This window comes from Chelonia mydas, chromosome 15 (genome assembly GCF_015237465.2).
Source record: "Chelonia mydas isolate rCheMyd1 chromosome 15, rCheMyd1.pri.v2, whole genome shotgun sequence".
Classification (NCBI taxonomy): Eukaryota; Metazoa; Chordata; order Testudines; family Cheloniidae; genus Chelonia; species Chelonia mydas.
In genome coordinates, this window is record NC_057856.1 from 23,465,574 (window position 1) to 23,490,356 (window position 24,783).

The 24,783-nt window shown below is 41.3% G+C and overlaps 1 protein-coding gene across 2 annotated transcripts in view; it reads right to left on the reverse strand.

Annotated features, from left to right (window-relative positions):
* The window catches only part of LOC102943959 (transmembrane protein 132B), a 358,631-nt gene that overhangs the window by 187,952 nt on the left and 145,896 nt on the right, over positions 1–24,783 (reverse strand). The window contains exon 3 of one of the 2 annotated variants that reach the window (XM_037878834.2): positions 4,901–5,047. The exons of the other annotated variant lie outside the window; for it this stretch is intronic. Coding sequence (XP_037734762.1) covers positions 4,901–5,047 — 147 coding nt within the window. The remainder of the gene's footprint in view (positions 1–4,900; positions 5,048–24,783) is intronic. 2 annotated transcript variants of the gene reach the window in all.

The following is a 24,783-nucleotide window of genomic DNA, read 5'->3' on the forward strand; positions in this document are numbered from 1 at the left end:
ACAGACCTCGAGAGGAAATAATCCCCTAAGTGAAAATAATTTGTTTGGTCTCAATAATACTATTGAGGGAAGGATCAATTCAATTATTGAATTGCTAGTTAGCATAAATATAACCATTCTGATTAAAGTGCTAGTTCGTCATAGACTTAGAGGCACATCGCACACTCCTCCCTCCGGCAATTGTGCCAAAGAATTCAATGGCAAAGTTTTTCTGAGTGAAGAAGTTGGCCCATACTAAATATACACCTTCAAAAAGCAGAGGGCCCACTTGCCAGTCTACACATCTCATCTGGGATGCTTAGTCACCACCAAACCATAGATTCAAATCCCGGGAGGGTTAACTGATCCCCTCCACGTTCCAGGGAAGAGAAATTGAGCACCATGAAAAAATATCCTGTACTGGGAAGTGTTTCAGATGAGACCTTCAAAAACCAATGTCCTGTTCTATGGTGACTTTAAATAACCCAGTACTACAAGATGCTGAGTGCTCATTTCCCAGTGACTTCAGTGGGAGGGATGGTGCTCAGCACCTTGCAGAATTAGGCCGCAAGTTCCCACAGCACATTCCCAAAAGTAGGTGTTTGCCCAGATGTCTTTCACCTTTTGCTTCCCGACCCTACTATGTCCCAGGCTGCTATGCAATAGCTACATGCCAACCAGAGGTAGCTACATTCCAGTGGTGCTTTCAGATTCTTTGCGAAGAAAGGAGCTATGGAGTTGTAAGACCCAATCCTGCTCCTGCTGAATTCAAAGGAAAAAGTCCATTGTCTTCAGTGGGCACAGGATCAGCTCTCACGACATTATTAAGCACTAGTGTGACTGGCAGTCTCCCAGTTACTGGCATTCGACCTATTTTCAAAAGGAATTTCTTGCTACCGCTTTATGTATTAAGCCACATGCTCCTAGACGACAAGGGACCCAATCCTGAAAACAAGGTAAGGACTGTAAATGGGATGCTGAGGACTCAATTCCCAATGCAGTCAACAGGAGATAAGAGTGCACAAAACCTCACAAGCAGCACTCAGCCCTTCACAGGATCAGGCACACAAAATGATAATTTTTCCCCATGAAAAGGGAGACTCTGGCTCCATGTGTATGTGCTTGGAGTAGAAACTGCGTCCTCATGAATGACAGCAAGATTTTTATTTGCCTAATAGATTAAAAAAAATTAGAACATTCTATCAGGTTTTACTACATTCAGCACCAGAGTCTGTTTTGTCAAGCAGCTGCTGTGTTCAATGATCTGCCCAATATATAATCTTTTCATGTCTTCCTTCCTAGTTTTTCCTTTTCTGGTTTCCTTTGCTTTGACCTCTCAGTAGCTGGTTGAAATGTAAACAGTTCCCACTAGGAAGTGACAAGGCATGCTTATTAAATAAGTCCTGAATAGTGTAGGCGTGCTCACATGTATTCACAATAAGGGCAAAGCTCATCTGTGCAGGAAACAGTTTTCTCAGGGGCTGGTGCCAGACTCCACAGGAACTAAGGATCATCAGAGACTTCATCACCTTCTGCTTCAAGCGCCCAGCACACTTCTGCAACCTTGCCTTCACCGATATTAACATAGAGTGGCATAGGCATTTAAAAAAAAAACCCACAACACTATCAAAACAAAATACTACCACAGAGTTCTGCCCTGCGGAGAGGACAAGAGAGAGCACAAATGACAGATGCTAGTTATGTTTCTTAATGCACTGTTGGAAGGTGCTCAGACACTACGGTGGTGAGGGTGGTATAAGAACCTATATAGTGTGTCTGGGAATATATATAAATAAATACAATAATTGCTCCCTTTTATGCTCTTTGTTAAAGCGTGTTGTCGAAAGAGATTTGAAATACAAGCTTACGGGATGTGTTGGAGTTCTAAGGAGGTGAATTTATGAATGTGTTCCTAACAAAACACACTCCGGAAAGCTTTAATCTATGAATGGCGACAACTCTAGACAAAATGGATTTTTAATAGAATATAATGTAAACCGCCTGAGCCATTGTGATAAGGATTTTTTTTTTTTGGTAAGTGTTGTAGAGACAAGGCATGATGCACTTGGCATGAAAGGAGGAAAGGTCTTAATTTAAAATATTTTAACAAACACTCAATTTGCATTCACAAATGTGAAAAAGGGAGATGAAAAACTCATGATAAAGGATAATACTGCAGAGAGGAGGAGGAGAAAGATTAGAAAAGTAAGCAAATTTGAAAGGGCTCTGAAAGATAATGCCAGCTAAAAGGAATAGAAACTGGATTACGAATGTGTTGCAGTCTAAAGCCACTGTTCTTCTTGTAGACTCCAAGGTCCTTCATGACTCTTATCAGAGCTAAGCACTGGGGAAAGCAATAGCAGCTGATGCCTAAGTAGTGGAAAACAGACCTCAGTAAGGTAAGGGCATCCAAAAGTAGTCAGGGAAATTTCAACAGAATGCCCGCTTCTGCAACTCTCTCTTATATATGAGTAGCTCTTACTCATCCAAATAGTTCCACTGAAGTCCACTGGAGTGAGGGTTGCAGGATCTTTCCCTTTAATTGTAAAGCCAAAGTATATGCTGCAAATATTAGCAAACAGAAGAAGTTCCTCCTCCAGGATGACATGCTTCCACTAAAATCATTAGGCTCAATTCACTGGATTACTCCAGCTTTACACTGGTTTCACTCCCGGGAAATCAGTGGTATAAAATTTTGCTCACTGACTTCTGTGGGAACTGGCTGAGTCCCTCAAGGAAAAAATTATGTATCAATATTTACAGTCTGTCCTTTTGCTATACAATTAAGGAGCATGATCTTGCAACATCTTCCTCAGGTAAAACTCCACTTGACTTGAATGAAGCTACTTGAAGTTACTAACAGAAGCAAGGGATGCAGAATCAGTCCCAATGGCAATTTTGCCATATTGATTGAAATAGGAGCAGGATTTGGGCCCCCAATGATTTAAATGAACCAACAAACAAAGTGGCAGAATCCGTATATGAACTTTACACATTGTTCAAAAGAAAGAGTGTCAAGGCCAAAAAAAAAAAGCAAATTAAAATAAGGATCAAAGTTAAATATTTACTCTAAGCGCTACAATATTTGCAAATCTGGAACCGATCTTTCAGCAGTTTCTATTTGCATACTTTAATTAATCCAGAAATATTAAAACTAATCTCACAAAGGAAAGGGTCAAAGTATTAATTAACTTGAGATTTGTTGCTTTTGTATAATTTAACAGTTCAACACAAAGTGAAAAACAGTGTTAATAAAAACTAAGTTACTGTGACAGGTATAATTTCATGGATTAGTGAAACATGTACAAGGCAAAAACTTTCAGTGTTCTCCATAGTTTTTGTTTTACTAAAACAAAAATTAGTAACTTCAGTTCAATTAAATAGATTCTTCTGCAGCAAAGAATAATATTAAGATTTCCTTGAACCTCAGCATTTCCCTTTTAATATGATGGGGGTTTGTTGCTCTAAATGGAACATAGATCACAGCTATTGTAATGGAAAATCTAAACTTGAGGTCAATATTGAGCAAGCCTCTTGACTGGCAATCTGGGTTCATTCAGAGAAACCTTGACTGAATTTAATCATTGGAGTTTTCATAGCCCAAGTCTGCATGTGGCAACTGTAACTCCAGTATAACAGTGGTGGTTCTCCTCCCAGTCAAACACCCTGCACTGGCAGACAGTCCTCCCAAAGCTTTTAAAGCTTTAGCCACAGAAGACACAAGGAGTCTTATTGAAAAAGACTGAATCAGAAACAAATTATGCAGTGCCCATCCCATGTGTTAGAAATAGGTGAGCTATAAGAACAGCAATGATAATTGTTATGATGAAAATGAACAGCAGCAAATTACAAAGAAAAGTTAGAATTTCCCTTCAACCTCCAATATGGGACCCAGATAAATCAGACCCCAAAATTTGGGTTTGCCACTTTGGGGCGGGAGGGGGGAAGAAGTGAGTGGAGAAGGCTAAAAATAGGGGAGAAGAAGTTAAAGAAACCCAGTATGGATAGAAATATTCCATTGAAATTTTGCACTAGAAATCTCATTGACAACTTTTTATTTAAATAGGTCCCTGCGGTGTTTGTTCCTCAAATATAGCATGAGAAATGGAATGTGAAACTGGCGAGAAATTGAATCTGAAATCCAAACATTCAATAATAATTTCCCTGGGTCTGAACAGACACTATCATCTGTTTTTCTTCCTTAAAAGGATCTTCAGAGAAGGACAGATGCAGAAGGAGGATTCTCGAATTTAAAGTCTGACACAGTTTTGTGACTAGCTACAATACAATTTGGGGCTAAACATATGCTTTGTGTACTCTAAATATAGTGTAGTTGCAAGAGCAATTGCTTGTATTATAAAATACATAATTTTGAGTCACAATTTAAATTTCCATTACTTTTGATATCTTTGGATATAGTTTGTTAGAGCACCATCATCATAAATATATATGGCATTCATGAGAAGTCTGAGACAACCATAGGTATGCTGCGGTGGTAATGAATGATACTTGGTAGCTATTAGTTTTATAGCTTTTCAAATAAAAGTGAGAGCACTGTCCTATATGCCGTTAAATTATTTGTAGTATTTCTCCCATTTTAATCCACTTCTTGCTGTTGGCTCTTTTGCAGCAGGCATTTATTCCTACCATCCCCCCTAGGTGACAGACAATAGGAGAGAGGTAATTTCAGCTGTATCAAGTATAATTAGGTTATTCACTTATGAAGCACTGGAAAAAAAAACCCTAAAGCTCTCGTAAGATAACATGGAATCGTGTTATAATTTGGCAAGGCTTTTGAATTTAGGAGGGTGGTGAAAGGACAGCAGTGGTTTCAAAAGCAGCATCGTTTATAAAAGGGACTATTATGTTCTTGCTAGACATCACCTCTATGGTGAGGCATCAAATAGCTTGGATGTCTTACCTGCTCTCTATATTTGGATCATTACGCACACAAACAACGGAGGCAGTGGTCTGCATCCCTCCATTGTCTACTTCCTCTTGAATTCCCCACTGGTCTGCATCACTGACTCTGATGGCCATTATCTTCACACCTGGTGCTGCCTTAATTCTGTTGAGGAACAACAGAGATGGTTTTAGTTAGAAACACCATGAAAATAAACCCGGCGAGGTAAACAGGGGAAATAAAAGAGGAAATGTTCCCCTTTGCATCCATAATAGACTGATACACGGGAACTGTAAGTCACTCTGCCTTAAAACAATAGAAGTGATCCAATTCTTTGACACAAGTATGAGTTTCATTGTGCGCAAAGCCAGTTAATTTTCAGCTTGAACAATGTGGCAAGAATCGGAGCACTTTTTGCCTCAGTGGCACCAGTTGGACATAAATGAAACAGATGTGACTAAGCAAACATTGATTTAATTTGTTGTGTTTATACCTTAGTTTAACAGTGAGAACCATAGTGATGTGGAATAAACAGATCCTAATGTCTGTCAAGCTCTCGGAGTAAGCTGCTTATACGTACAAGGGAGACCTACCACAAGGAACATGCTCTGGTGGTCAAAGAGCATCACATCAGGGAGAGGGGGAGATACGTCTTATTGCCTTGCACGGCGAGTGGATTGCAGAATGAAAACAATGACAGAGTTGCATTTAGCTCGAGCAATCCTAGTGGATTATATGACGGCAAAAAGCATCGCCCCGTTCCATTTGCTGAAGAAATAAGCGAAACGGAAAAATCTTTTTTTTCTTCAGCACATGCAGAGGACAATGACTCTAAAGTCAGTCCAGTGGCTTTTTTTTTTCTTGTTTTTGCCTTTTTGCGTGATTGCCAGAAAAGAAAAAAAAGGAATTTGTGCTGTTGTTCCATGCTACAAAGGGGTTGCCAAAGAATGGAAAATAAACTCCGTTGTAACAGCAGGGACTTCATTTGTACTGTTCAAGTTCTGCAAAACAATCCAGGGATTTCCATGGGAGCACTGAAAACGTGCTCGGAGTATACTTCGGCTGAAAGCACTGCTACCAGACTTAATGAATGATAAGTAATGCCAAAAGGGACCTCTAAGTCTTATGGTGGGATGAAACAGCACTGCTGAGGCTTGAAATGTTACTTAACAGTGAACTGTGATGGGTTTATCTGACCCTGTTCCACCCCCCACCCCGATGTCTGTCCGTGCTAGCACTACACTGAAAGCTATTTACGAATCTCCTTTAAGTGCTTGAAGAGTTCATGATTTTGGATCAAAGGGTCTTCAAGATCCAGTGGAAGCCGCTACCCTTGAGATCGTTTTAACTCATTCTGCTTTTATGATACCCTTATCTTTTCCCTTGCAAGCCTTCACCAATGTGACAGGCCAAATCCGTGCCCGATACAACTCCTCTGGGGGCAAAGGAATTCCAATGGAGAACGCATCTGGCCAGATTTGTTTCCCTCGTGCTTCTCCAGATCTCTGAGCAGCCTCTCACCAAGCCAAAATGCCCTTTTCTTTTCCCCCTTTTCCGAGGCATTTTCATTTACTTTGCATTAGTTATACTGAGCCAAATCCTCCTCTCACTTATCGCACAGTGACTCCATTGACTTCCTGATTTACACCAATGGAAATGAGAAGAGAATCAGGTCCTTGTCTGATTACTGAGACTGTGGGGGACGAGGACGCACAAAGGAGGAAGGACAGCAGGATTTGGTCCTGTATCATTTTTGGATTCACCAGACTTCCTCCAAACATCTGATTTTAATGCTTCCTCCTATATAACCGTTTCACTAGATTTCTTAACGCCTCAGTGTTCACTTTCTTGCACTCAAAGCTGAATCTATTTTGATTGACGTATCCTATATCCCAGTAATGCAGGAGACAGCTTCTCCACACTCACCCTCACAGTCTCCCCAGAGTACTGGGCTGCAGAGACGCCTTTACCCATGCAGGGTTTTGTGTTGCAGGTCTTCCCTCCCCCCACCCCGCATGCACCCTGCCATACCTACCTCTCTGCATCTTCCCCCACCAGCTTTCCCACTGCTGCACGCTGAGGGGATAAGAGGATGTTGGTATGGATGCAGCAGCCTCAAATGCCCCTCCATCTCTCCCCCAGCCCCAAGTTAATCCTCTGTTGGAGGAGCAGTCATCAGTGTGGAAGGCTCTTTGATGGCTAAGAGGTATAGAGAGCACCAAGGAAGGGAATGAGGCCGAGACACCAAGAGAAGCCATGGAGGGAAAGGGAGCAAGAGATGCTGGGAACCAGAAAAAGGGCAGCATTCAGGGGGAGTCATGGAAGCAGGTGATGAGTGACACCAAGAGGCGGACAGAACCATGGGGGAGGAGAGACCTTTGGTATGTCAGGGTTAGTCATGCAGAAGGGAGTTGGGGTAAAAGACCCTGGGGGAGAATGCTGAGGGGAAAAGATGTGCAGGAGGGAGGGAGATAAGGTGCCAGCAGGGAATAAGACAGAAAGGGGCGGAGTCTGCGGGATGAGGAAAGAACCGACTCTGCAGAGGAATAAGAGGGAAAGGGAAGAATTTCCTGAGGGGGAAGCAGACTCTTTGCTGAGGAGAGAAAGAACCACATACTCGGGGTTTCCAGATCCAAACTTGACCAAAGTTTGGGTGCATATAGTTCAGATCCATCTCCTGTAAATACTGTTGGCACATAGTGTTACTCCCGCATCCCATTCTCGCTTTTCTAGCTCTCCCAAATAGATTGCGCCCAACAACACTGACACTCTCTTCTGCCTCAACCAACTGCTGGTGCCTAGAGTCCTGTAAACCAGAAGGCAATGCCACCTACTCCTCTTGTGTCTGAGTACAGCTACGAGCTATTTTTTGACCATCTGGACGGCAGATGAAACTCCCGGATGACTCTGTCCTGTTGGCTCACCATTTGCTTCTCCCCCTTAGGGTACTGTCCCTTAACAGGAGGCCTTCTGGTTTTTGGCAGGGCTGCCTTGTTGACTGCGCCTGCAGATTTCCTTTGCTGTGTTTCTGCTGTCTTACTGGGTTAGCATCAGGGGAACGTCTCGTACTTTCTTTCTCCCTCTTACTCTCTCCAAAACGTTTCAGAATGCTGCAAGATGTCATTTGGCCTTTTTGGATGTCATGAGAGCCAGGAAGGGTGGGAGAGGGAGGAAATTGAATTCAGCTTCTCACTTGGGAAAGCAAGATATTCAAATTAAACAAGTCTGCAGAAGAACATTTTGATCCTTTCATCCCTCAGACAGAGTTGCACAGTTCCATGGACATGGAAAACCCATTGTGAGAGCTGGTGGAGCTGAATGTGAAAAAGAATGGGCAGTTCCTTCCAAAGCTGACATTACTGACTTGAACAACAGTCCAGTGGTTAAGCTGCTACTATCCGACTCAGGAAACCCTAGGGTCAATTCCTTGCTGTGGCAGAGACCCCTGTGTGACCTTGGCCAAGTCACTTAGTCTCTCTGGGCCTCAATCCCCCCATCTGTAAAACAGGGATAGTATCAGTTCCTTTCACCACAGGGGTGTTGTGAGGATAAATACCAGAGTTGGCCAGAAAATAGAAATTCTGTCCAAGGGGAAATTCTGGCCTTTTTGGAATTTCTTTTCATCCCAAATCGGGACAGAAGTCAACATTTTGAAATTTACTGTGGAATGAAAATTCCAAAATATTTTTTTTTTGGAAACACTGAAGTGACCTTATCAAAGCATTTCATTTTTCATGTCTAAACAGGATATATGATATTAAATATAATATTTCACTTAAAGTATTTTAAAAAGTTAAAACATTAAAAATCAAAATGAGAAGATAACGTTAGAATGAAATGAGAAAATCTAAACAAAAGCATTCCATTTTAGTCAGAATATTTTTTTAAAAAATCCATCCAAATTTTCACCAAAATCAACATGATCCCTCAAATATTTCAGTGTTGACAAAACAGCACCCTCAGAGGGAAAATCATTATGTTGAAATTTTTTCAACCTGTCTAATACAGACTTTGTGAGTTACTTAGATACTCTGTAACGGGGGCCGTGAAGTACCTAAGACTGATAGATACTGTAATCCAATAGAGGGGGCTCTCTAAAAAGTAGGTTACCATGTACCCCGAACAACATGCAATCCAGGATGCGGTATGTTTAGCATCCACCGTGTATACCCTTTTCTCCACTGAATTAGTTCTCATGAAAGACACCAGAGCTAGAATTGGAGACTGCAGCCAGGAACAGGTACTGCAAACTTTACCTTGAGGAAATGAAACAATCAAGCCACATATACCCCATTAAAGTAAATTACATGCCGCTGACCTTGCTGACACCTCCCATTGATGGACCTGAGACCTATGGTTCTGAAGTGGAGCCAAACTTTTCCAAAACTTAGGATAATTGTGCTGTGTACTTTTGGTTGAGGCTCTCCTCTAGCTTTTTCCAGAAGAATTAGAACAGAGCAAGGGAAATAATAGCCAAGGGCAGATTGGTAAAAGTAGTGGTAGGACTAGTAGTACTGGCCTCCTGGGACATGTGTGCCCATAAGACCAGAAAGGGTGGGAGGTGGCTGCTGGAAGAAAGAGGAAAAAACGTAATTTCAAGAATATGCAGAGGATGGGAACCAATGAAACCACTTCCCTGTGAGTGAACCTGATGTCCCCAAAAACTTCTTCCTTCCCTACTATAATTATGGTAAGTAGGGAGTTTATTTGGCTTCAGTCTCAGGAATGTATCTGGTTGCTTTGACAGCACTTTTTCGTACTTAGTGTGTCTTCCACCATGTAAAGCTGTGGGTTCTATATACTGAATGGAGTAGTAAGGCAGAAGCATTCTCCAACCCTTCAAATCACAGTGATAAGAAACTACTTTAAAACACAGTCCCATCCTAAAAGCATGTGGCCCTATGAATTCAACAGCTCGGAACTTTTTCTCTCAGCTATTATAAGACCAAAAGGAGAGAAGCTGCAAGGAATCACTGGTGTTGGGGAAGAAAACTGCTGACCACTGAAAGGATGTGATACAGTGATACTTCCACTGCTTCCCATGCAATTGAATGGGAAACCTGAAAGGTAAATGTCTGCTTGCTATACACAGGCAGTTGCTTTCAAGCAGCTATAATTGTGATGTACAACCTCAGCAAAAATACATTTTAAACAGAAACAGAATGAAAAGATATTTAGAAACCTATACCAGGAATATGCTTAGAGCAGATGGAACTCACTTAAACTGATTAGAAAGGAAGATTTCTGAAATAGCTCTGAGACGGTAATTTATTTTCCCCCTGCTATTATGGAAAAGTACAACACGGTCTGAATTGAATTCATCCTCTGTTACATAATAACAACAGATATAATAAGAAGCTTCCATAGAATGTTCCACTGCGGGAGCAAAAATAACTTTACAAGAACTTTACAAAATAGGGTTACACTTGCAGTGGCTAGCAGTCTAGGTACTTACCAAAGCCAAGAAACCAACAGAAATCAGCCCTACCTAACTGTTGCATTGAAAAAATGAGATATTACTTACCTAGGCAAAAAAAGAAAATTAAGGCCCCAAGCCTATGAACTGCTGAGCACTTCCTGCAAGGTACTGAGTGCGCTCAGCCCTTGGGATGCTCAGCAAGTCTCAGGATCAGGCCCTAAATCTTCTTCATCTTAGTGATTATTTCATTTTTATATTGTAATGGGCTCATCACAGACTTACACTGAAATTGGTTCTCTACCAAAGCCTCCTAAAAATAGCAATACAATAGCAGCTACACATGCTTCTATTGAAATTAATACTGAATTGTTAAAAGGTTAAAGTTAACTTTATTTGAAATACATGTCAAATATAATATGAAGTCTCTGGGGCAAAGTGAGTCCTGCCCAAGAAAGAGTATGATGGTAGAAGCACAAATAGCATGGGGTTGGTTTTTTTTAAATCACGGGGGGTGGAATAGCTCAGTGGTTTGAGCATTGGCCTGCTAAACCCAGGGTTGTGAGTTCAATCCTTGAGGGGGCTGTTAGTTGATCTGTGGCAAAAAATGGGGATTGGTCCTGCTTTGAGCAGGGGGTTGGACTAGATGATCTCCTGAGGTCCCTTCCAACCCTGATAGTCTGTGATTCTGTGAAGTAAAACAACAAGCCTACACATCCTAAAAGAGAAAGATAGATGGTAGGCAGATGGCAACATGGAGCAGAGGGTGATTGCAATGCATGGAACAAAACCCCCAGGAACAGGGTTTGAGTAAGGATAACAGGAAGAAAGCCTCAAAATGATCTTGAGATATTCCTAGTAGAAACAGGAAAGTAACTGACAATTGACAATGGGACCAAAGCAGATGATTGCCCTTAGGGATGGTGAAGGGAGATCAGTAACTATAGACAGAGACAGCATGTTGCAAAGAGAACAGGAGTTTTACCTGAAGTTCTACCATCAAGTCCCATCCATCTTAGAAACAACTCCACTGACTTCCCATTCATTTCAGGCTCCAGTTCCATGGATTAACTCCTGCCTATTTGTATCTCTCTGCACTCCTCTGGCTCTCTCTCTGTCCCAGTATTCCCATCAGTGCCGATACAAGTTCATTCTCACTGGAACTCATGGACCTGTATCTCATCTCCCCAGCTCTCGATCATCTTTCAAACTGCATCTGAAAGCAGGTCTTTCTTCCCTCCTGTATACTTCTTAATTTCTCTCTGCAGCTGCCATTTTTATTTAACCTCTTGTAGCTGTCCTGACAAACAATACATGATGCAGGTTGTATGAAAGCAGCTATTATTGTGTTGTACTGGAATATCCCTATGCCAAAACATTGGGTAGGAAAGGAAAGACAAAAGAGGTACAGCAAACAGCACAATACAGGACAAGAAACAAAATTGCTCAATAAACATGGTGGCTAATAGATAAAAAGAGGTCAATGGATCATGAACTAACAAAACTGTTTGCAGAATGTAAGAGAGAGAATAGAATCCTAAAGAACCCGAGTGATACAATTATCATTCTTCTACTCATAGAGATAAAGCTATCAATCTTTTTTTCAGCCCACCAAATGTATCAAAATGTGCTAAGTATTACGTTCACTAACATATTGGATTTTGAATAATGAAAAGCATAAACAGCATTTTAATTTGGATTCTGAAAGTACTGTCCCTGTGATAAATTAACTCTTAGACAAGGCAAATTAATACAACCTAACCTTTAGTATGCTTGCTTGTGATTCTATGGAGACTCCATTTAAGGCTTCAGAAGAATTAAGATAAAAATGGGGCCAGTTGAAAAACAAGGGGGTAAACTTATGAATATTGTCTCAAAATTTCCCTGCTTTTTTTTCCAAAAAAAATTTTTCCAGTCAGCTATAGAGCTGGTCAAAATACATGGAAAATTTCGCAAATAAAGTACTGTGGAATTTCCCACCCCGCATTTTTCATCAAAACTTCTAAACATTCAGGGTTAAATCTTCAACTGGTATAAATGGTCATAGTTTCATTGACTTCAATTGACCTGACCCGCTCAATATTAAAGCTACATTTTGCTTCTATGAAACATATGTCCAATGGACATAAGAAAAGAGAGAGTGAGAAGTGAGGGAAGGAGGGATCTCTCCCTCAGAGATCTTAGTGTGTCTCCGAAACATTTTCTTGATATAAGGCTGCATAGATAATATCAACAGAGACAATTTTAACTACTTCAAGCATTCCAACACTACCTGGCAAAGCCTCTACGTAGATCTGTTTGAAAATTTTCTGACAGAAAAATTTGCCATCAGAAAATGCTGATTCCACAAAAGCAAATGTTTCGTGGGAACATATCAATTTCAGTGAAATTTAATGGGAATTTACCAAACTGTTTCATTTTGACTTTTATAATTTACAAGATAAAAGTTGAAAAGATGATGTCAAATGAAACTTTTTGACTATCAAAACGAAGTGTTTCACTCATGAGAAATTCCAAGATTTTGACTTTTTGTCCTGATTCAGGACAAAACGAAATCCTGAAATTTCCTGCAGGATGGAAAGGCTGTTTTTGGCCAGCTCTATATCTAAATCAGACAGGTAGATGAATTGAAGAAACCAACAAAGATAAAAGAAACATCCTGAACAGCTTGAAGGTAGAGCTACTAATTTTTATTTGCAAAAAGAACAGGAGTCCTTGTGGCACCTTAGAGACTAACAAATTTATTTGAGCATAAGCTTTCATGGGTTACAGCCCACTTCATCGGATGCATGCGGTGGAAAATACAGTAGGAAGATATATATATATATACACAGAGAACAGGAAACAATGGGTGTTACCACGCACACTGTAACGAGAGTGATCAGTTAAGGTGAGCTATTACCAGCAGGAGAGAAAAAAAAACTTTTGTTGTGATAATCAAGATGGGCCATTTCCAGCAGTTGACAAGAACATGTGAGGAACAGTAGGGAGGGGGGGAAATAAACATGGGGAAATAGTTTTATTTTGTGTAATGACACATCCACTCCCAGTCTTTATTCAAGCCTAATTTAATGGTGTCCAGTTTGCAAATTAATTCCAATTCAGCAGTCTCTTGTTGGAGTCTGTTTTTGAAGTTTTTTTGTTGTAATATTGAAACTTTTAGGTCTGTAATCAAGTGACCAGAGAGATTGAAGTGTTCTCCGACTGTTTTTGAATGTTATAATTCTTGACGTCTGATTTGTGTCCATTTATTCTTTTACATAGAGACTGTCCGGTTTGGCCAGTGCAAAGGGGCATTGCTGGCACATGATGGCATATATCACATTGCTCAAATAAATTTGTTAGTCTCTAAGGTGCCACAAGTCCTCCTGTTCTTTTTGCGGATACAGACTAACACGGCTGCTACTCTGAAACCTAATTTTTATTTGTGACTATTCTTATCTGAAAGCTGATATTTTTGCAAGTCTTTACTACATTGATCCAGGGTGAAAATTGAGAACTACTCTCAACAGAGCTTTTTGTGACAGAAATGCAAAATTTACATTTTTTAAAAACCAGGGTTTACCAAGGGAAAGTATCTATAATGGAACTTTTCATTTTTAAATGGAGGCAGGTCGCTGGGTTCTGGACTGGGAGTCAGGAAACTTGTGTCATATTCCATTGACACTGTTAGAGATCGGGATGTGGGAAGTCTGGCTTAGTGGTCAGAGCAGGCGTCCAGCGTAATTGTTGGAGCAGGCATGCGGAGCAGGGAAACGGAGGTGAGGGTCAAAACCAGAGTCAGAGGCCAGATACCAGAGCCAAGGATCAAAACAGAGTCAGAACCAAGAATCAGAGCCAAAGGTCAGAGCCGGGGTCAGAGGCCGAATGCCAAAGTCAAGGGTCAAGCTGAAGTGAGAACCAGGAATCAGAACCAGATTTTCTGGAGTCAGGGGAGGCAGGAGCAGGGTTGGGACAGTGCTGGAAAAAGGGAGGACTGGGACCGGAAAAAGACGAGAGCAGAAGTTAGCGCAGCCGTAGGCAAATGCTTTGAGCAGCCAGCACCTTCTGCTGCCGCTGGTCTTAAGAGCATGTCCGCTAGTCCTGTTAGCCAACTGGGCACTTTGGCCAATCAAGTGGCTCAACTGGGGGGCCAGCTGCACTCATCAGACTGCCTGGGGGCTAAGCTAGCAGGTAAGCAGGATAGTTGCGTGCCCTTTCTCCTGACAGACTCACTGTGCAGGCTGTTAATCACTTAACCTGTCCATGTCTCAGTTCAAAATGGGGATGGTACAGTTTACCCACCTCAAGATCTATGGAGAAAAAGTGCTCCATTTTATTAGTATTGCAGAGAAACTGTACTTTTGTTCAGTTAAAAGTTTACATTGGACTTCATTGGATTATATTTCTATAATCTCCAAATGGGTCTAACAACTGTGGATCTAAGAGTCCTTTAGCAGTTAGTTTCATCAAAAAAGATGCGAAATACTGACTCCAGATTTCTAATTTGCAATCCACCAGGAAACATTGCTGGTCCTTAAATATACAAATTACTTTAATTAGATTATGAATAAATGTATCGGGATTGTTCTGTGCGCTATTACCTACGCTGCAAACTCTTCACATTGGCAACACAGGCTTGACTCTGCCCTCGCCTACACTAGCTTTCATTGATTCCTTTCATTGATTTTCACCAGAGTAAGAGGAGAATCAGGCCTCTTGTCTTTTACCCTACCGAAAAATGTATGAAACACTGTTCATTCTCTACAAATAAATAAATTAATCATTCCTAACATTTGCCCAGGATTTTACATGTTCAAGGCACTGTACAGACATTAACTAATTGACTATTGTTATTGTAGAGAATTTATGGGTCAAAAGGAGCCACGTGAGCCCAGCTCCTGGTTTTAAAGCTTGTTTGTGCAAACTAGTCATCGTATTTTCCTTGCTCAGTACTTATCCTGACATTTTCTTCTTGTCACCATGAATACATTTGTTGAACAAGTTCACCAGGCTGCATCTCTCTCTTTTCTTTTTTTTTTAAATAAAAGAAAACACCTAAAAGAAGAAGAAAGATTTAATTTACTTTCCTATTTCATTTTTAGTCCAGGTACCAGAGACACTACGTGCTGTTTAACAAGGTGCCACAAGTACTCCTTTTCTTTTTGCGGATACAGACTAACACGGCTGCTACTCTGATACGTGTTGTTTATCGTTATTTGAGGAGTTCGTCAGCATCTGCTCCCATAGTTCTTTTAAGCATCTTGAAGACTTCAAGCATATGCCCTCTTAATCCTATCTGCTCCCACAAAACAGTCTATGATGTAGCTTCTCTGTACAAAATGCTGGAGTGACTGTCAATAACACAGGTCTACAGAACAAAAATCAAAGCCTTTAAATTTTCTCTCCAACCTTTCTCCGAAGGATCTGAAATACTCAATCTATGTCCTTTGCCTTCAAACCATTGTAATGCTGCAGTAGATGAAACTGTTTCTTAAAGCCCAGAACGACAGTAGCAGAATGCATTATCAAATCTGAAGGTGCCCAAAGTATTTGAACCTGGGGTTCCTGCTATCGTGTAGAAACACATCTCTGAAAGCCATATATCAAAGTAAGTCATAGGTTTCCTTGTGCAAAGACAAAGATGCCTTCTGGTCCCTTTTCTGCGAAAGATGTTCCCATAGAAGTCAACCCTGAAAAGATGTTTGAAGACTGAATGCATGTCAGGCCTAGTAGGAGACCAAAAAAGTCTTATTAAAGGTGTTATTTTTCCAACTTTATAAATAAAAAACTGTGAAGGTCATTGTTGCTGTTGCTTAGGTTCTTCCAAAAAAGCAAAACTGTTCATCTTTCTCTGTCAAACTTTCCCTAGTAGTAAGATCACACATGGATGCTTAGAATTTAAGGAAAATTAAAAATGGGAGATTTTTGTACGCTGATTAAACTTAGTACTGCAGTTTCTCTCTGTCAAAATTTGGGGGGGTTTTGGTGCTCAGAATAGCTCACAAATCTTTCTTTAAATTTTCTTGCCCTTAAGGAACAATATTTGCTTATTAAATGTCCATGTTATAAAGCAAGAAGTGTATTAATTATAATTGACATTAACATAGATAATAATTGCCCTATCAGGGTTTGTACCATATTTTATAGTATTACTTATAAATCAGATCGCATCAGTATATCTTAAAGCACTTCACAAAGGTGGTCAGTATTTTTTATCCCCATTTTAAAGATATGTGAGCTGACAGCAAAGCAGTGGCAGAATTTCCTGCGTCTGAGCCCAATGCCCTCTCCACTAAGCTACACTGTCTGTGTTCCATGTAGCACCTTACAAAGGCAGCCCTGTGTGTCATTTTGAAATCATTCCATTTATTTATTTCACTGACTGAATGGACCATTTTGGAATAATTAAGACCTTTCTTTAGTACAGCAGCACAATGACGCCTATCTTCGTACTGCAGAAGAAATTCAAATTTGCTCACCTCTGCGGTTCACTTGTACATGCGCTTCTAGGCTGGGAGTTTAAAGGGATAGAATGCAGATAGTGTTGATGCAGCTATGATGTTAAAACCACAGCTAGTTGGAAAATTTTAATCAGAACAGTTTTCCATTGAAAAAAACTGGTTTTAACTACACCACGTTTTGTTTTTGTTTTTTTGTTTGTTTGTTTGTTTTTTTAATTGAATTTGATAAAAATTAGATAAACATTTTGGAAGTGTCAATACATTTCATTCTGACATTTTTCTCACATTTTTCAGACTGAAACGTTCAGATATTTTTATTGAGCAACTTACTTCATTTGATGTTAAAAAATTAAATAAATAAAAAGCATCCACTTCAAACTGAAACATTTTGATTGAACTGAAATATTTTTTTCCAGAATTTCATTTTATGAAAAATTTTGAAATGTTGGATTTTTGTCCCAATTTGGGATGAACTCCCCATCCCCTCAAATGGAAAATCCACTTTCCAACCAGTTCTACCTAAAACTACAATGCACATTATGTGTATATAATACAATATATTGATGGTATCTTTGGAAAGAGAATCTCAATTTACCTTTTCCGCTACTTACAGAAGGGTCAGCCATGGAGTTTCTAAATGGTGACAACAGAATAGGATGGTTTGAGTTACCAAGAGGGTACAAGCATATGCCTTTATGTTTGCTGTATCATAGAATATCAGGGTCGGAAAGGACCTCAGGAGGTCATCTAGTCCAACCCCCTGCTCAAAGCAGGACCAATCCCCAATATTTGCCCCGGATCCCTAAATGGCCCCCTCAAGGATTGAACTCACAACGCTGGGTTTAGCAGGCCAATGCTCAAACCACTGAGCTATCCCTCCCTGTATTATTCTGACTGTTGGAAGCATTCTCTTTCAATCAGCGTACAAACACAATGTAATTACAGTGTAATCTGTTTTAAGCAACCTCTCAAGGGATAAGAGAAATAAGAGGTCATTTACAAGAGGTGGTCTTTAAAGGATGTTTTTTTAAAAATTGTGCGAGAAACCACAATAGAATACATTAATGGTAAAGTGCATGAGACAATTCGTTGCCTGTTTTCAATGGTCCTTAGTGCACGTTTCATGTATTTTTACATCACTGCTCAGCGTATCAGCCTAAAGGGCAAAAAAAAAAAAAGGAATGGTTGTTAAATAGAAACAGCAACTACAAGAACTGAAGGAAAGAAAAGAACCAAGGAAATGCAAAGGCACTTCAGAGAAAACAGGCAGCTGGAGGAAAAAATGAAAAACCATTGCTGAGTTGGGGTCACCGCAATGAAAACCCTTTCCTGTTTTAAAGGGACATGAACAGTTTGTCTGAACCAGTTGTTTTTAATTGGATTATTTCATGGGCATTTCCTTTGTTTGACTGAAGAAAGGACATAGGGGACCATAGACTCTGCAACGCAAGCCGGAGTGGCACAGTGTATGGCTCGATATTACCAGTAAGGCTGTTTCCCCTTCGCTGTCAAAAAATAAAAATACCATTCCTTATACGCTTGTCAACACGTCACAGCAGTCCTATTGTGTTTACCTATCAATCATCTTGGTCTGTACCTTTACCTTGAGGCGTAAGTGCTAAAATGGTGAATCAGCCAAGCTCAGGAAGTAATCTCCCTTTCTCTCAGCAAGATGGAATTCAATTTCCAATGTAGCTCAGACCTAAACTTTTTCTGAGAAGTGTCAAAGTCAGATTCAGGACTCACATAATTTGTCAGACCACTCTGTTTATTAGCAAAGCGCTTTGCCAATGCACCCAGATATGTGAGTCCCTGCAAAAGCTCAAGCTAACTTATTTATACAGACAAGCCAAAGCCAATTTAACATAAGAGACAAAAGGAAGCAGAAACTGACAAATATACATACATATCTTATTTGCATACTAACGTTTACCAATCTCCTAGCTCAGTAGGAGCTCTAAGTTAATTAGTTTAAGGACCCATTGTCTCACACTCCTTAATGTTTCTCTTCCTGACAACTATATTTCAACAAACCCTTCAAGTAGCATTTCTTTAATGAATTATAATTTCAATATAATTCATTCTACTTTCACAGAAGACAGCACCCATACCTTATTAAAAAAACATATTTTTGGTTCTAGTGAAAACCTTAGTGACCAGTATGAGTATGTGTCATAAATATAAAGGGAAGGATAAACACCTTTAAAATCCCTCCTGGCCAGAGGAAAAACCCTTTCACCTGTAAAGGGTTAAGAAGCCAGGATAACCTCGCTGGCACCTGACCAAAATGACCAATGAGGAGACAAGATACTTTCAAAAGCTGGAGCGGGGGGAGAAACAAAGGCTCTCTCTGTCTGGGTGATGCTTTTGCCGGGGACAGAACAGGAATGGAGTCTTAGAACTTAGTAAGTAATCTAGCTAGATATGCGTTAGATTCGGATTCCTTTAAATGGCTGAGAAAATAAGCTGTGCTGAATGGAATGTAGATTCCTGTTTTTGTCCCCAGCAAAAGCATCACCCAGACAGAGAGCCTTTGTTTCTCCCCCCCTCCAGCTTTTGAAAGTATCTTGTCTCCTCATTGGTCATTTTGGTCAGGTGCCAGTGAGGTTATCCTAGCTTCTTAACCCTTTACAGGTGAAAGGGTTTTTCCTATGGCCAGGAGGGATTTTAAAGGTGTTTCTCCTTCCCTTTATATTTATGACAGTATGTGATTTACACTTCAGACATAAAGTAGATGCATCACTAACCACTAAGTGAGCTAGTAATGTATGATTTCCAAGGGAATTCAGCCCTCTTGGCAGAATAGCCTATCCTAGCCTTTTTTACTATCTGTTTTCTTTACTATGAGACTTTCTTTAGTGGCAGACAACACTTCTTAAAGATTCACTCACAGAATAAGTACTTCGCAACAATTATATCAACCTACAAGTCCTGCACCTTGGATCAGGTCCTGTGGCTCACTAGAAAAATGTCCTTTGGCTGCCAGCCCAGAGATCCATGGTCTTTGAAAGCTCCAGGTCAGTCTCCACAGGTGGTGCTTGTGGGGTGCTTCTCTCCTCAAGAATCCCTGTGGACAGCTTGCCATTTCTACACCTGTCCTTTCACCCCTTGTGGTCTTGACAGTTTCATAAGGATTCGCTGAGCCCAGGTTCCAATCTTTGTTCCTTTGTCAGCTTTGCTGAGAAGATTCCGCAGAAGATGTGGACTTGGTCCTCACGTCCAGTTCAGAGAATGTTCCACAGATGATCAGCTTAGATGGTCAGGTACTGGGATGGGGGATCTCCCTCAATTTACCTGCAAGGTTTCTAAACCAAGAACATGTTGAGGCCGTTTCTTCCCTACAGCTTTCTCATTCATCTTCTGCTTCCAATGCTGAGACCACAAAACCCCACCTGTTCTTGCACCACTTATTTAGCAAAGCAACATTCTGAAAGCTGCTGCCTGTCTAATAGATCCACCTTCTTATATTACTCCTGAGGGAATTCTGTGCCAAAAAAATTAAAATTCTGTGCACAATAATTTAAAATTCTGCAAATTTTATTTGTCAATAAATAAATGTGGAGGCTCCCGCATGGCAGTGGAGAGCACAGATGATTGGCTGCACAGAGGTGGGAGATCACCATGCAGCCCCCCCGCCCCAGGACACAGATTCAGCGGTGAGGCTGCAGCTGATCCTGACACTTCGCAAGGGCCAGGCCTGCCCCAGAAACACCCCAGGGTGCTGCCCCTCCACACCAGGAGCACCAAGTGTGAGGCAGGCAGGTTCAGCCCGGCAGGATCCAAGTGTGGAGGGGCTTGGTATGGGTCAGAGGGCTCTGTGTGGGTCAATCTATGTGTGGGCAGCTCAGTGGGGCGGTCTCGGTGCACAGAGGCTCGTTGTGGGGTTCCGGGTGCAGAGGTAATGGGACTCTGCAGAGGAGTCCAGGTGAAGATATTTGGGGCTCAGTGGGAAGGATCTGGGTGCTGGAGTGGGGGTCCGGATGCCGGGGGTGGGGCTTGACGAGGTGGGAGAGTGGGGTGCAGGGGAAATGGAGGGGTGCAGGGGTTGAGGCTCAGGACGGGGATCTCAGTCTGGGGGGCTCCAGATGCAAGGGTGGCAGGCAGAGGGAGCAGCTCCCTGTACAGTGACTCCTGCCCGCCACAGCTGAGGAGCGAAGGGACCAGGGGAAGTTTTTGGGGGTGGGTCTGACTTGGCCCTGGCTGCTCCTTGCAGGGAAAGAGGAAGTCCCATCCTCCCCCAGCCCGGTTGGGACTAGCAGCCGGGCCCGGTGCAGGGTAGGGGCATCCCCAGACCAGCCAGGGCATCCCCAGACATGCCCCTGGGGTGACTTACCTCCCCGCCAGCTGCTCTGGGTGCCTGAAACAATGCACCCATGCTGCTGGAGAGGAGCACATGACTACTCTTGTGGCTTCCCTTTGCTTCCCCATCAAAGGGTCATTTTTCTGCAAGGAAGCAAAGAAATTTGCATGGGACATGAATTATGCATATGCACAGTGGTGCAGAATTCCCCCGGGGTATTATGTGGGCAGAAGGTGAAAATGATCCAGCCATTTGAAACTGCGTGCTCACAACACTGCATCAGCTCAGTGTGTTTAATCCAGCCTAGCAAAATTGTCAGGAAAATTTACCAGTCACAGCCCAAAACCACTTGCCAGAAAGTCATTAATAAAATTTTACTTACCTGTCAAGAGAAATTACTCGCCCTGGTCAATTAAAAAGTTTGCAAGGCTGCTTTAATCCTTGTAGCCCTTTTAAAATTAAGCTCTCATGTTTTCTGTTGTGCTTCCAGGGTGAAGACAGGTGGGACAGACACAGACAGGTAGCAGGCAAAGCAATGAAAGAGAGTAAGAAGTAGCTAGCAAGCATACTGTCCTTTGGACTCGAGGACAAAGTACAGCACTTTCTGGAGCCCAAATCCAGTCCCAGATTTCTAATCTGAATTGAAGCCCTGAATGCTGGTCCATAGGAACACAGGATTGGAAGGGACCTCCTAGGTTTTTTAGGAAACTCGTCATATAATCCATTTGGAAATTTATCTAGCTCCATCTTAAAACTAGTTAGGTCGTTTGCCTGCATTACTCTTGTTGGACTACGATGGGTACTGCCAACATAAAGCAAAGATAGATAGGTATGGCTTGATGATGACACAGGGCTGGCTCCTGAGAAATGCTGAGCCCTGAACAAGTGAAGCCATTTGTTTGGACCACTCACAATAAGGCCCAAGAATTAACAGCCAGCCAGACTCCCCTACACACCTGCCCCAAACTCATATACCAGCTGGAGGAAGGAGCAACAGAGAATAGGTCCCATTGAAGTCAAACAAACTATGCAAAATTTAGGGGACAATAATGGTGTGATCTAGAGATGCTGAGCACCTACTCATGTGAGTAAATGCTAGTCAGTGTGAGTAAGGGCTGCAGAACTGGCCCACTTATGTTTGCAGATCATCTTGAGATCCTCAAAGAAGAGTAGCTATAGGTATTCAAGGCAATCTTAACCACGTTTGCAGGGGTCACTCTGCTTCAGACCCCCGTGAATTAGGTTCTGTCTATTATCAGTTGCTTTCCATCTTCAGTTCTCCTTCCTGTCATTATTACTAAATTATTCTACAACTCCTCCTCCCTTTACTTCCCCATCGTATGATGTCCATTTACTAACACTATGTCACTATAGTTTTGCCTAAAGTACTATCATTCCCACTGTGTGGATGACAGAATCTTGGGGGCTGTTAGGTAAGGAATCATGGCGAATTTGTGACCATAAATTACTCCCATAAACTGAGAGCAGAGGACATTCATTTATTAACAATCAGGGATTTTTCTAATGCTTTATCAAAAGTACTGCCTAGCACAATGGGACTCTGATCCTAATTAGGGCCTCTGGGAACAACAGTAAAACAAGCAACAAATAATTCCTAAAATAATTGTGTGGCATAAGACCATACTGTGGCACCCATCGTGGTTTCATTTGGCTTTTCCATTTCTTCTGCTATGGTATAAAGGACTTCCATTTTCTTGACTTGTCTTTATGTTTCCTCCACTACACCTCTTCAGAAGACAAATTAGAAACCAGCTTTGTGAAATGTCACAAACAAAAAGGGGAGGGGAAAATACAGATTTAATTAAGGCTACACATTTTCAGACACTGACTAACAAGCAGTTTAAACTGAAAGAGTTTCAAAAAGGGGCACACTGTACTCAATGTTATAAACATTTGAAAACACAGGTTTTCACCTTGGAAGGGTGGGGGTGAGTCAACCTGCTATAGACAGGCTATGACCCTTTATAGTATATTTAGAGATTTGCAGTGGGAACTGTTCACAGTAAGATATGGTATCCCACTGAGCATTAAGCATTATCCCACTTTCCATTCCTGTTCTATAGGCTGCTTTTTTAATTCTAACTAGTCCCTAACCCCTGTTAGTCATGAATTTGCAATTAATGAGCCTTGTTTAGAAGACTTGAATACTGAAATTGTTCTGATACACAGGGCATATAACCACAGAAAAGACAAGCTAATTCAACAAGGGATTCTGTGGTGCTTAGGGGGTATTCCAAATCTCTAATAAAGGAATTCAGCTGTTAAGTCATTTCAACAAGGGGCGTCATGCAGTGCTCTAGGCTCAGAAGTTCCATCTTAAAACATGATGGACTCACAACTTGGCATCTGGGGACACAATAATCTCCGTGCGTTAGGGATTCTTAACATCTGCTAGTAAATCTGGAGTCAGTAAAAAAAAAAATGGCATGACTGGAAAGAAAAGGCTCAAGAGTGATTTTCTACCAAAATCCCTATCTGCACTTATGAATCAATTAAACTAACTAAAGGCTAAAGTAATTATAACGCTATACGTGGGTAGAAAAACAGTCATACTTCCTCTCCAGGCAACAGAGAGAGGAGAGGGGAGGGACGAATCCCTCAGTGGTTCCTCTGCCCCAAACCTGGAAGGAAATGAAGATTTTCTCTTTGGATTCTCCCTCTCCCCAGGCTCTGAGGATGGCAACCCCAACAGCATTTACCCTCAGCCCTGTTCTAAGGGAAGCCAGTCCTGGAGTCTTTCTCTTCCCCAATATTTTCAAGGAATGGTGATCTGGTTCCCTCTCCCCATTTATTTAAGGGGATGGCAAGATTAGCCATGCTCCTCCCTCAAATCTTCCCCATTCTGTCTTCAAGGGAGTAGCCATGTGTCCACCCACTCCTAATTCTAGAATAGGGCAACTGGGGGGAAAATGACCTGGACTCTTTATAGCCAGTGTCCCTTTGAAGCTGAGATACACCAGATTGCCATATACCTAAAATTCCCATTCTTTGAGGAAGTGGAAGGTTTAAAATTACCCTGTGCTTGGAAAAATAAAGAGCTCATCAGCACTGGAGAGCTTGATTTTATCTAACCAAAAATTTCCTCCAGCAATTACTTACACTTTATCTGACTGCAGCATAAGTCAAGTACTTAAGCATCCAAGAGCATCTTCCTGTGTAAATAATCACTGGTGCAAAATTGTATCACCAGGTTATTTTCGCCTGCAGTTTACGGGTACTAAAAGGCAGGCCATTTTTTAAACCTAGCATTTAGATTTCCCGCTACCTAATTTTCTGGTAAAAGATACAAATTCAAGGCACCAGTTCAACAGAGCACTTATGTATGCGCTTACGTCCATTCCTATTCAGGAAAGAACTTAACCACATGCTTAACTTTAAGCATTGATTCAATCCCATTGACTTTAATTGGCCTTAAGCACATGCTCAGATTCTTTCCTGAACTGAGTCTTTATTGCTGACTTATCTGCCTGCAATTAATTATAGGTAGATACAGAACTTTGTTGAAAAAAAGTCACCTGTCTGACAATTGGGTCTTTAAACCGTTGTCTAAAGCCTTTCTGGTCAGAGATACTGAAGTACACGCACATTTCTGTAAAAGCAAGGAAAATACAATCTGAGATGTATAATAAAGATGAAGGTTAAACTTTGTCTTGCTAGTGGGAACATTTTACCAGTCTTCATGTGTCATAAAGTGCCTTCATGCATCCAAGATATCTTATGT